The 13,894-nt window shown below is 37.7% G+C and overlaps 1 protein-coding gene across 1 annotated transcript; it reads left to right on the forward strand.

Moving 5' to 3' along the window:
* Positions 1–936: 936 nt before the first annotated feature.
* On the forward strand, positions 937–2,799 carry LOC128632993 (cystatin-like protein). The gene is made up of 4 exons (XM_053681439.1): positions 937–1,196; positions 1,862–1,975; positions 2,193–2,273; positions 2,396–2,799. Exons 1-4 carry the CDS (start codon positions 1,008–1,010, stop codon positions 2,498–2,500), a joined length of 489 nt encoding a protein of 162 aa, XP_053537414.1. The 5' UTR covers positions 937–1,007; the 3' UTR covers positions 2,501–2,799.
* Positions 2,800–13,894: the final 11,095 nt, after the last annotated feature.

Below are 13,894 nucleotides of genomic sequence, written 5' to 3' on the forward strand. Positions count from 1 at the left end.
TAAGAAATGAGTGTCCACATAAGCACTGTACCTTGTCTACTTTGGCATATCTATCTATCTATCTATCTATCTATCTATCTATCTATCTATCTATATATATATATATATATATATATATATATATATATACATAATATAATATATATGGATAGATAGATAGATAGATAGATAGATAGATAGATAGATAGATAGATTTTAATCAATTTTATAGTTTGAATTTGTGAGCTAGCAGGGCCAATGTATTTTGGAGAAGCAAATTATCCAAAACTGTTTTGGCAAGCCAGCCTGGAGGGTTCAACAGGTACCCCTGACCCCGATTGAGGGGACACAGCTCCGCCATCCAGACCAGCCAACCATAGGAAAAGGTAAGCAGAACACCTGTTAAAGCGATGTTTCTGCAGTAGTTTAGTGTGGTCTGTGAGGGTGGGGAGGCCCCCACTTTGGGGGCAGATCAATTCTGTGACCCTCCTTAAAATTAATTAAAATTTAAAACTAGTTTTAAATGTTATCCGAGCACTGTGTTGTTAAGTGTTAAGTTGTGTTTTAGGTATTGTTTTAAATGGTGCTCCCAGTCGTGTTTAACACCTATAAGAGACGAAGGGTATCTGACACACCGTTCTCAATCGGCCTCATATACTAGCTCCTAGTTCAGACAGTATTTGATCTCATATGTGTACCACCTCAGAACACTAGGGTGAGGAGCATTCCATTATAAAGGTATATAGATAGTACTTATGTCGAGGATGAATTAAAGAGAAAAAGTGTTTCAAATTTCTGAGTGAAGAGTAGAACAGGTGAACGTAGTTAACAATATCGTAAGTAATAGATAATAAGGCTAGCAAAGGTAATGAGGTACGGCTGAAGGTGGGTGGGGGTGGGTACGTGTGTGTGTGTGTGTGTGTGTGTGTGTGTGTGTGTGTGTGTGTGTGTGTGTTACAGTGCAGCAGGGCAGTTACAAAGTTAGACACGATCTGCGACACACACACAGCTCAGTCTTCCTGCACAACATGGACGGTGCCCTAAAGGCTTTGCTGCTGGCAGCCCTGATTCTTCTGGTTTCTGCCCAGACATCTGATAACTACAGAAGCTTGAATGGTTTAGTGAGAAAACACGTTGACAAAGCGCTGAAAAAGGCAAACCAAGACTTTGGAGCGGGTTATCATATTGCTTTTCATTCACTCATCACAACTCCAGTGGTAAGTTCTGTCACTATTTTGAGGAGTTGCTTTACTTATGCACATAACATTTCAAATACCGTATAAACAATTACTTATACACCTGCCGCAGGGGCAGACATATTTGGCTTGTATTTACTGGTTTAGACTTTGGTTATGAGGTAGCTACTGCCATAATGTCGGATAAGAAAGGAATAACATGACAGACCATGCTGACGCAGTGCAGATGGCGATTACCACCCTGAAGTGTATTATTTGTGTATAGCAGTACTGAACAAAGTGTGTCGTTCTGTTTAAACTGCAGTGATTTGCTAATGATTACAAATTTGAATTCATTACAGAACAACAGATGGCACTTTTTGTGACTGTTTATAGTTATGTAATGTTATGGAACCCCTACAAGACAAGTTATTTCCTGTTAGGACTTACATTGTAGCAGCTCTAAACAGGTGATTGCTCACCAGCCTCTTTTTTCAAGCTCAATATGTATGCTATCAGCAGTTAAAATGCAAATGTTTGGCGACAATCACAAATAACTGTCAGTAAGATCTGTTCAAATAAATATAACGTCATAAATAATGTTTACAACACATAATTGGCCATTTCCTGTTTACCACCATGCCTTCAAATCATTATTTTAAAGATATGTGTTTGCTAACGTGGCTACGCAATACCATTTTTCACAGACTAGAGAGAGCATCCTGAACGTAAATGTCCTTCTGAAAGTCACAACATGCAAGAAGGCTTCAAATGATGCATATGATCACCGAGATGAATGTAATGAACAAAAAGAAAAAACGGTGTGTATGATATCTTTATTGGCCTTATTCTTGATCTTATAAAGCCAAGAAGGTCTATAACCTTTCGGTTTAACGTCGTTAACCTTTTGACATCGACAAACAAATTCTGTTTCATACGAACATACGTCTTAACCATAGAAACACTAATCGTGGATATTTTATAGCATCGATAAAAGCTTTCCTAAACGAAAGGCCATAACGTTTTTATTTTACACAGCCCGTGATTGACTGTCTTGTGTGTAAGACGAATGATGGTAATGAACTGGTTGACTGTGCCAAGAAGATTGATGTCAGTAATGTAAGTATACTGCAGCAAATATAGTAATACACACCACAGGGAAACTAAAAACATCTTCTGTACGTGGTGTTGGAGATTATATTACAAACTCAATTAAAAAAAAGTAATTGCTTCTTTTTCAGAAAAAGAACACTAAAATTCGAGGCAAATGTATTGATCATTTCACTGGAGGATCAGACATTTTGTCGGTGAAATTGTTGTCTAAGGATAATAAGAAGCAGAGTTGATGTCTCAGATGTGTGTGAAGCTGCACAAATCACAACAGCACAAATTAAAGGGATAAAGGATATTTAAAAAATCTAACCATTTTTAATCTGGGCACTGAAATAGTTAATATAGTAGCAAATAATTATGATTTTTTTAAAATAACCACATTTTGTTGAATTAGAAGTGAAAAGTGATCTGATTAAATAGAGAATTTGGGTTCAGGTCTTCACTGTTATAAAAGGAAATGTAGTGATGGACAAAGATTTATTTTATGAAACCGTGATTACACACATTAATAAATAAAGCACATTTAAGAGGAGTGTGTTGTACTTGATTCTGTACTTAATCATTTCATTATCTCAGTCTATATTTGTTTTGTTGCCTGGTCAAACCATTTCACCTGTCACCAACCTTGAGACGGTACGGAAGCAGGAGCGGGAGGCGGGTGAACAGAGTAGGATCGGGAAGCTCCGGAAGCATAGTCGTAGAGTCAGCAAGGGTCAAGCGATCGGGCGAACAATACAAATGGGGATATCCAGAAAGCGTAGTCGAGACAGGAAGCGAGGGTCGAGGATTATAAGAAACAACGAACTAGATAGGCTTGGTAACGCAGCAAACTAAGCTGTGAGCTGTGACATCATCTGGTGAAATGAACTGAAATATTTCTCTTCTCAAGTGACATTCTAGCATTTTTAAAGTCTGCGTCCATAAATTCATTCATTTAAATTCAGTCCATAGCTCATTGTTCATAGACAGTGTTGTTTCAGTAAATTGGTGTGTATGACTAATACAATTTGAAGAATTTCATTGTGTAGTGACCGCACATACAATGAAGAACTTGAACTTGATTTCAAAAGGCAGAAATGAAACACACTCCACTCAGTTGCAGGCCTCGGCCCCTGCTCTGAGCAGCACATTGCTATATATTTTGCACCCAAGCTGACAATGAGACAGTTCTGGGAGCATAAATACATCATTTCATCCTTTGACCAACAGTCGGGCCATTCATCTTTTCTGACATTATTGTTAATGCTATACTTGGCTGTGGTAGTGGTAGCTACAGGTGTTTTGGCTGATGTGACATCAACAGGCTCCTTGCTGCTAGGAGTGGCACTAACATTAGCTAGACATTTTCTGACTCATGTGTTCTCTTTGTGCCGTTTTGGAGCATAAAGTCCGACATTATCTGCATAAACGTTTCTTAGCATTAATGTTACATTACATAAGGTTAGACTAGCGTTAACCTTATTTATCTTGAGACTTGTTGAGAGAACCTGAACAGGTCAGCGTCACATAGTGCCCCCTGGGTAATGTAATTTATGCAGGGCAATTATGAATCAGCCAGAACCTGAAATGGAGAGAAAGGGAAAGAGTACTGGCAGCTGGTAAGAAGAGCCGGTACGCTAAAAAGTCAAATGTGGAAGTGTGGGTACTGCCTACTGGTGAGTATTGGCCCAGCAAACAATTCGACGTAGAATAGTCGGCGAAAAGTCGCAAAGATTAGCGTTGATATGACATATAATCAAGCCGATTTAAAGCCGTAAAACAGGGACACTTTGATACGCATTTTATCGTCGAAACCAAGCCTCTAAATGTCACGGCTCTAAGCAGGCATTATACGGCGAAACCAAGCCTCTATATGTAACGTCACTAAGCGGATATTATACGTCGAAACCAAGCCTCTAAATGTAACGTCACTAAGCAGATATTAAACGTCGAAACCAAGCGGATATTATACAGCGGAACGAAGCCTCTAAATGTAATGGCTCTAAGTGGCTAAGAATGAATTAAAATTTGCAAAAATTGTAGTTAAAATATGGAAGAAGAAAAATTAGACAGTCGACAATGATGTTGCAGGGGGACAAACACTACATGAGGAGAACCGCAACATATACATGAAGTTCCAGTTTTTGATTCCAGCATTGCAAGATATTAATCAGATTTTGTAATCATTCATATACAAATATATGCTCAATGATACACATGCATATAGTATTTTGTAATTGGCTGTATATACCTCATAATGTGGTGTAAATACACTACACAAATATTTATACACAAAGTTACACACATTACAATACTATTTTTTCTAATCAGATGTGTGTAATCCTTTTTGTACCTATAATTTCTTGAAGTACACAAGTACTTTTGAGAGACAACAGTGATATAGTTTAACAAACTCCGTGAATATTTTTAATAAACATGCATGAATTATAGTAAATGCAGACAAAGTGAAGCTGAAAATGACATTCAATACTATAACAGCCAGATGTACCCATGTATTGCTAATCAAAGAAAACTATTAATCAGACATCAAACCCAATGGAATTCTCAGTATATACAAGATCATTAGAGTAGTTTGGAGTCTGTCAAGCGAGGGAGAGGAATGAAATTCCAAAATTGAATCTGAACTGGACTCAGGCCCCCAGAGGAAAAGAAAATTAGAAAAGAGCTGTCAAAAACATCTCATGTGTTCTCCTAGACAACAATGAGATCTGTGTGAAACCAAAATGAGATTATGGCTTATTTCTCCTGTTTCTCAGTTTTTTCTCGTGGGGAAAAAGCATCACAAAATCTCAAAGTAGCCTCCTTTTAAGTTTCAAAATAGATCTCATCAAGCTCTCAAATAATTCTCAGATTGTCTCAAGTTTGGTGCGTCTTTTTGATCTCAGGCAGAGAAACCAGAGAGCTCTCTCTATAATCTCAATATATTCTCATCCCAGTCTAATTCGTGCATCTCATGGTGAGCTCAGACAGCACAAATAAAGATCTCCAACACTTTCTCATACAAACTTAATGGTTTCTTAAAAAAAAAAAAATCATAAAGAAACTCAAATACATGTTCTTCATGTATTTGTTCCTGGCTGAACACCTCTGACAGTGTGAATAAACAATTTTGATAAACCTAATATAAAGAGTATAGAACAAAAACGCCATTATTGGTTAACTATATTAACCTTTTATTTTAATAACAGTTTTATTGGGGTATATAGCTGATTCATATATCATATTTTCACTCATTCAAACTTCACAATAATAGATTTTTCCTACTTCTGAGTACAAACAGCATAACTACATTTGATTACTTTTAATGAATTATTAACTCTTTGGTAAAAGTAATCCACTAAAAGTTGTACAAATTGCTGCAAAAAGAACTGTGAACGGTGACTCAGCATTAGGACATTTCATTGGACAAGAGCGCTGTCCATTACACATGCTGCATTATGATTGGTTAATTTAAAAGGTGGGCTGATTAACGGACGAGGAATACAGGGAGCGTGAAAGCGGCCAGAAGGAACGGAGGACTTCTGAGGACACCCAAAGTCTCCATAAACAAATGAAACACCAGCTCGTAAAAGAAGGTAAGTTAAGTCTTTGCTAAGTTTAATTTTGCAATAAGATAGCCCTTGATGTAAGACAGACATAGCCATCTTATGTAACTATCCGCCATCGTGTCTAACTAACCGACTGAACTTCAGCTAGCAGCAAGCTAGTGGTAATATATACACTGAGAACTTATTAACATAAGCATACAAAAAGCATTTTTAAAAAATCAGCTATTTACAACTTCAGACATAATGCTGTGATTTAAAGACGAACGTCCATTTTAAGCTCATGTTAGCTAAAATTCATGATGTGCTAAACTAATCTGTGCAGTAGCATGTTAGCTAGAAAGCTAACATTTTTGTGGTGGAAATGGGTGTAAAAATAAAAACAAAAACGAAAAGGTCCACAGGAAGAAGTAAACCTTGAGCCTTGAACTTTAACATGTTAGATTTTACTCAAAAGAAGTATCTACTCTCTACATCACAGTTTAAATTATTTTCTTTTTTTTGTCTTTAATTTATTTATTCATTTATGCATGATTCATTTTCATGAGATTCATTTTCATGAGATTCATATTCATGAGACACATTTTCATGTGATTCATTTACGTATGATTCATTTACATGTGATTCATTTACTAATTTGCTTCTCTTTAAATCCAGTTTTAGACTGTGATATTACAAAGGTCTTTCCAGATTATTACTTGCTACACTGTATGAGATAAACCCAGTAAAACTGCCTGAATTCTATAATATAATTTGTTCACCATGTTAGGTTTAAATTCTCTAAAAACAGATTCACAATTAAATAACATTACATCCTTCAAAGCATTGGCATGTTCTGCTTACTCTCACAATCCTCCAAACACCCACACACCCAAAGTCTCCATAAACAAATGAGACAGCAGTGTATCCTACAGAAACCGAACGTTGTCCACAATGTGAAAACAACTCGGAGAGTACAGCTGAACTAACCAACAAAATTACCAAGACTGATAAACAGTCTGCACACAATAATAAATATAATGTCCTTACCTTTTAAAGACTTGTAACACATAATATAACAGTGTAGCACGGAAAGCCGAGGAGATAACGCTAATAAAATTAAATAAACAGAAACTCTAACCGGTCAGAGCACCGAAACAGAGAAGCACATTAATACAGAAGTACATTTTAAGAGGTGTAAGTCCACAAAATCTAGGTGGAGTAATGCAACGACAGTATCTTCAATAAGAATCAGAATTCTGTAGCGCTGGAAGGCCGAGTGCAAAAAATAAAAATAAAAGAAGTCTAACGTAGTCTCCTGCTTCCTCCGCTGAAATAAAGTCCTTCTGAACACCGTTGTATGTAATGCGAAGCCGAGCCGGGTGAAGTATTCCATAGCAAGCGCTCTCAATACCACGGAGTTGATGCTGAACCTCATTAAACGCGGCCCGGGCCCGGGCTGTCTTGGCTGTGTAGTCAGGGAAAACGGAGATGGTCAAATCCCACGCTTTAATCCGCTGGATCTCTCTCGCACGGCGTAAAATGTCAACACAGTCACTGTGATAGTGGAATCTGCACACAATAGCTCGTGGTCGTTCACCAGGCTTGGGCTTCAGCTGAAGGGTCCGGTGGGACCGGTCCAAAACCGGCTCCTTCTCCAGACCAAACGCCTCTTTTATCATCATTTTCAGTAGATTTAATCTTAGGGTTTACCGCTAGTTAACTGTCTTCTCTTTAAACTGTATAGCTGAAGCGCTGTTTAATGATTTAATTTAATTAAACTACATAACAGATTTATAACTATGTGTAAAGATAAGGAGAAAAAACATTACTTTTTTATTACTCATTACTTTATTACTCATTACTTATTGAGTTAGTGCCCAGCTCTGCTGCTCCACTCAGATGAGGCTGTGAGAGAATGAACTCCAGGGGGAAAGATGTAGTTTTCCCTGTGGGGGAGGGGCAACTCTCTCTCAGCTCCTCACTACACGTTTTATTAAACGTGATTTCAACCACATATTAGCAATGAAGGGATTGGGACTTTTTTTATTCAGGATATATAATATAAACAACATTTTTACACGTCATGGAAATGCCTAGAGTATAATCTATTTAACAATCCATTCATATATAACACAAACATTCCAGTTCAAGATGTAGCCTATACAGTGAAATCCAACGTGGTTTAGGGACAATATCTGCGCGTGCTTAGCTTTGTATGTTTTGGTTTCGTATGTGCAGTTTCGTATGCAAGAGATTTTGTTTTCCCGTAAAAAAATCTAATAAAAATAAATCTTAGTGAACAATCGCATCTAGATGTGTTTCTTTGAAATTACACAGCAGTAACTTCATTAATCAGTTGGGTTTTTTTCGCATAATTTTAAAGTAATATAGCATTTCAAGAATGTTAACATTGTTCAAGCTTCTTTTCTACGTATATTCGACGTCAATGATTTTTTTTCGTCATGATCAAGCCTCTTTTCGACTAACTGTAGCTTTCATTTAAATGGTGGGGATTTGCTTGACTTTGTCGAAAGCGCGTTTGTGTTTGCTGGGTCATCAGGCAGCATTTTGCAAATCGCACACGAAATCTCACGAGAAGAGGTGAGATTAAATACGACAACGCCCTTCTGCTGACACATTTGAAGAACTGGAGAAGATGTTCGGAATGTTCATGTGTGCAATTTAAAACCTTGCTACCCTACAGCGGAAGAAATGGACAGGAAAGAAAAGCAAAAAATTCTGGTAATCTTTATAGACTCCTCAGATGACGATGATTTCCTAGGCTACCAAGGGGATGTCAACCAAGGGTTGACTTCCCAAGGGGGAGAGTGAGTGTAACGGATAGCTGCACAGTGACGCAGAGGCGGAGTCCGTTCCATTCCGTGGTGTTTTAATTAACGGAAGAAAAAAAAGAGAGATGAAGAGAAGGGTGTGGTCTTCGGAAGCAATAAATAGAACAGGTGACTAGGTGAGAGGAAGCGGGAGGCAGAATTGAGAGCCAGGTGGGAATGGTGGAACTGATGGTGTGCGTTTGCCAAGGACCATGCTAATGTTCTTACTATGGATTATAACCTTGTGTAACACATAAGCATAGAAAACTGACTAACTAGGAAAAGTGTTTTTTTTGTTTGTTTTGTTTTGTTTTTTTAATTTAAATGCAAGCTACTGCCTCATTCAGTTTTGGTAGCTTTATTAACTGTGGTATGGTGTTTTTAGTTATGGTTCTGTGTTGGTTTTTGTGTCTGGATTACATTCATGAGCACTATAGCATGTGGTAGCAGCTATGTAGCAGAGATGCATGTACTTAAACACAGACTACTCTTTACTTGGGCGATAATAATATGATGTTCAAAGGGCAAAAAATGAGGGAGACAGTCAATGATCTAAATTGGGAAAATGGGGAAACCAACACATTATTTTGTAACTCATGTTTCAAGTGTCCCGATTCCTGCTGCTGCTTTTTATTTCTATATTATTTTCATTGCATTGGTTTTCCCAATTCTTTCCCAAATATGAAAAAAGTATTAATTTCTAATGAAATATAATGAAACAGGAAATTTATTTTAAATATCCAATTTAAGTTATTCTTTTTTTTCTCTCTTCCAGAAAAGAATGTCACCTCGTACTCCTGCGCTAAGAACCCTGAGAAATGTACTCACAAAGAGAAGCGAAAGGATAAAAATCACTACAGCTCAGCGTGGAAAGAGTGTTTCTCAGGAAAAACGTTCTCAAGCGACACCAGAGCACTCGCACAGGAGAGAAACCATATCAGTGTTCACTATGTGGGAGTGGTTTTGCTCAACAAGACAGTCTGCAAACACACCAGCACATTCACACAGGAGAGAAGCCGTATCACTGCTCCCAGTGTGAGAAGAGTTTTCGTGAAGGGAGTAGTCTGAAACGACACCAGCGTGTTCGCACATGAGAGAAGTCGTTTTTGTGCTCCAAGTGTGGGAAGAGTTTCATGTAAATATATTGTAAATATGTTAAACACACAAATTGAGTTGTTGAATTTGTAATCCTGATTTTATAATTACAATAAAACACGTTGATTTTGGTCACCTTAAGAGCACTGGTAGGCACTCATATCTCACCTTGTGCCATAATATTGTTACTTTACTTTAATTTATTGCAACAAGGCCCTGGAGAATGTGGCCTTGTACTGTATGTGGATTTTATTTGTATAGTATGACAAAGCTCTCTACTACTTTCTACTAACATGGTGAACGTAAACAAAGTATAGGCTACTCTCTGAGTAAATTCTCTGAGTATTTACTAGCAATTTCAGTTACATCAATGCATTAGAAATTCAATTCAATTTTATTTTATTTGTATAGCGTTTTTACAATAGACATTGTCTCAAAGCAGCTTTATAGAAATATAAACACGGTATACAGATACTAAAAGTGTGAATTTATCCCTATTGAGCTGGTGGTGACGGTGGCAAGGAAAAACTACCTAAGATGTTAAGAGGAAGAAACCTTGAGAGGAACCAGACTCAGAAGGGAACCCGTCCTCATCTGGGTAACAACGGATAGTGTGAAAAAGTTAATTATGGTTTTATATGAAGTCTGTTTGGCCTTAGAAGCAGCCGTAGTCCCAACAATCTGGAATTGGAGTAGATGAGAGCTCCATCCAGAGGTAGGACATGCGAAACGGATCGGGCAGGTCCGGAGAGCAGAGAGGATCAGGATCTCTAGTATCTCCATAAAATTGTGTGTGGCTCGACAGAAGGAGAGAGGGAGAGAAAAGATTATTAGGACTGTGCTTAGCGTAACAGAAAGTCTATTCAGGGTAGGCTTGAGTAAACAAATATGTTTTAAGCCTATTCTTAAACACTGAGACTGTGTCTGACTCCCGAACACTAATAGAAAGACTGTTCCATAACTGTGGGGCTCTATAAGAGTGCTTTATAGGTTAATAATAGTATTTTATAATTAATGATTAAGATTTAAGAATGAAGTAAGATTTCACTGGGAGCCAATGCAATGTGTATAAGACCGGGGTGATGTGGTCGTGTCTTCTGGTTCTAGTTAGGACTCTAGCAGCTGCATTCTGGACTAACTGGAGTTTGTTTATGCTCCTACTGGAACGTCCAGACAGTAAGGCATTACAATAATCTAGTCTAGAGGTGACGAAACCATGAACTAATATTTCTGCATCATGTAGTGACAATATATTTCTCATCTTCAAAATATTTCTGAGATGAAAGAAGGCTATCCTGGTAATATTATCTACATGAGCAACAAATGATAGACTGGAGTCAATAATCACACCAAGGTCTTTTACTCCTGTACATGATGAAACAGAAAGTCCATCCAGAGTAACCATGAGATCAGAAAGATTACTTCTAGCTGCACGTGCTCCTAATACAAGTATTTCTGTCTTATCAGAATTAAGTAAAAGGAAGTTAGTTAGCATCCAACATCTAATGTCCTTTACACAATCCTCAACTTTACTAAGCTGCTGTCTGTCCTCTGGCTTCGCTGAAACATACAACTGTGTATCATCAGCATAACAGTGGAAGCTAATTCCATGTTTACGAATAATTTGACCTTGAGGTAGCATATATAAAGTAAAAAGCAGTGGGCCTAAAACAGAACCTTGTGGAACACCAAATTTAACCTTGGTATGCGTGGAGAAGTCTCCATTTACATCTAAGAACTGATAACGATCGGTCTAATAAGACCTGAGCCAGGAGAGGACTGTTCCCTTAATGCCAACAACATTTTCTAATCTATCAAGGTGAATAGTATGATCTATAGCAGGCATGTCCAAAGTCCGGCCGGGGGCCAAATGCGGCCCGTGTTCAAATTTCCGCCGCCCGCTGCCTCTGTCATAAAATCAATAATTTGCGGCCCGCCGGCACTGTTGACCACAGTATAAAATACACGTGTACAAAAAAGCTATTTTATATTTCACCAGAACATGGCGGTAGCCCTTTGGCTGCACTCTCGCTGCGTGACCCTTGTGTGACCTTGCGCTTTTTTCCTTTCCTTTCTCCGTGGACCCTGATGACACTCCTGACCACCTGCAGCTGGAGCTCATTGAGCTGCAGTGTGACGCCGAGTGTCACAGTTGGTACCAACAGCTCCCTCTGGTCAACTTTTACCGCCAGCTGGATCAAGGCAGGTTCCAAGAGATTCGAACATTTGCCAAGAAAATGCTGAGCTTGTTTGGCTCAACATACTTGTGCGAGAAGACATTCTCGGTTATGAACATTAACAAGAACCGCGTGAGGACGAGACTAAGTGACTCTCACCTGCGTGACATCTTGCGCATCAAAACCACAGTTTTTTAGCCAGACCTGGCCTATTTACTGCAGTCCAGATCTCAGTATCACCCTTCACATATTAGTGCAGGAAAGTTATTTGTGACGATCAAAACCACAGTTTTGAATATGTGCTGAGTTTTTTTAATCTGTGTATCATTTGTTCTTTTGTTTTTGAATTGACAATCAAACTGGGTCTCGTAAACCCGACAAATTAAATATTAAAATCAAATTCGGTCCGGCAGCCCGCTTTTCCATTTTGTATTTTTGATCCGAGTCTAAAATTGAAATAATGAAAAACACAACCTTTTTCGTTTTTGATATCCGATTCTAAATCAAATAGCATATTTTTGATTTTTGATGGTCAATTAAATAACGGAAAAAAACGAGTGATACAAGGATTCATATAGCCCTCAATGTTTCTTACTTCTGAATAAGATTACTGTTGGTGTTATTTTCCTGTTCACATGTTTTGAATTTAGAAGTTTTCAGTGAGCATTTAATAGTGAATAATATGTAATGTTTCAAATGAATATAAATATGTTTAATCTTCCCAAAAGTTTTTTTTCCTGACAGACATTTTCTTCATTTTATGTGGTCTTCAAATATTTTGATTTTGGTAAAAACTTGTTTAGATTTATTTGTGTTCTGTGTGAAGAAATGAAAAGCATGCCATTTGCAATAAAAAAAAATTCATGAAATAGTTCATTTGCATTTAATGTTAATGGTTCAAAGAATGTCAGGCTGAATGGTCAGCCCCCATACATTTTCACCTCACCAATTTTGGCCTTCTTTGCAAAAAGTTTGTACACCCCTGATCTATAGTATCAAAAGCTTCACTAAGGTTGAGTAACACGGGCAGCGAGACACAACCCTGATCACAGGCCAGTTGTAGGCTGTTTACTACTTTAACTAACGCTGTGTCTGTGCTATGATGAGGTCTAAATCCTGACTGATACATTTCATGAATGTTGTTCCTATGCAAGTACGAGCATAACGGCTGTGCTACAACCTTTTCTAAGATCTTGGAGATGAAGGGGAGATTTGATATTGGTCTATGGCTGGACAGTTGAGAGTGTCAAGATCAGGTTTTTTAATCAGGGGTTTAATATCTGCTAATTTAAGTGATTTAAGTACATAGCCAGTGCCAAGGGAAGAATTGATTATATTTAAAAACGGACAAATCTGTTTAAAGAAACATGTAGGTACAGGATTGAGTATGCAATTTGATGAATTTGCTGAAGAGATTAATGAAGCTAGTTCGGTCTCTCTAAGGGGAGTAAAACATTCTAAACATTGATCTGATATTGCTATATTATCGTCTATAGGGTTAGTTATAATACTGTCTGGTGTTAATTTAATAGCCTGAATTTCACATCTAATATTTTCAATCTTACCAATGAAAAATTCCATGAAATCTTCGCTGCTATGTAATGATTGAGTGCTTCTTTCTGTAATGGTTTTATTCCTAGTTAATTTTGATACTGTGTTGAATAGAAATTTCGAATTTCGAACCCAACCTAGTGAGAAAACGCATCATGGTTCCGAAACAAACGCTCCAAACAAGGCAGGTGTGAAAACGCTCTTAGTGTCATTATCATTATGCGATATAATACTCTCTCATGACGATACATTAAGTGGGAAGAATTACCCACCTGCAAAATGGCTACAATGACTCCAAACAGCCCGATGGCACTGCCAAAGATTGATATTTATCAGATAAAATGAATCTTCTGCATCTTAGTACTGCAGCAGACGTTGGAACTACTTGCTTATATGGATTATCCAACCACTTGACGAAATTTCAAAATATTACTGTTTAAATAGCT

The sequence above is a fragment of the Ictalurus punctatus genome, chromosome 7 (genome assembly GCF_001660625.3).
Source record: "Ictalurus punctatus breed USDA103 chromosome 7, Coco_2.0, whole genome shotgun sequence".
In the NCBI taxonomy this organism is placed as follows: domain Eukaryota; kingdom Metazoa; phylum Chordata; class Actinopteri; order Siluriformes; family Ictaluridae; genus Ictalurus; species Ictalurus punctatus.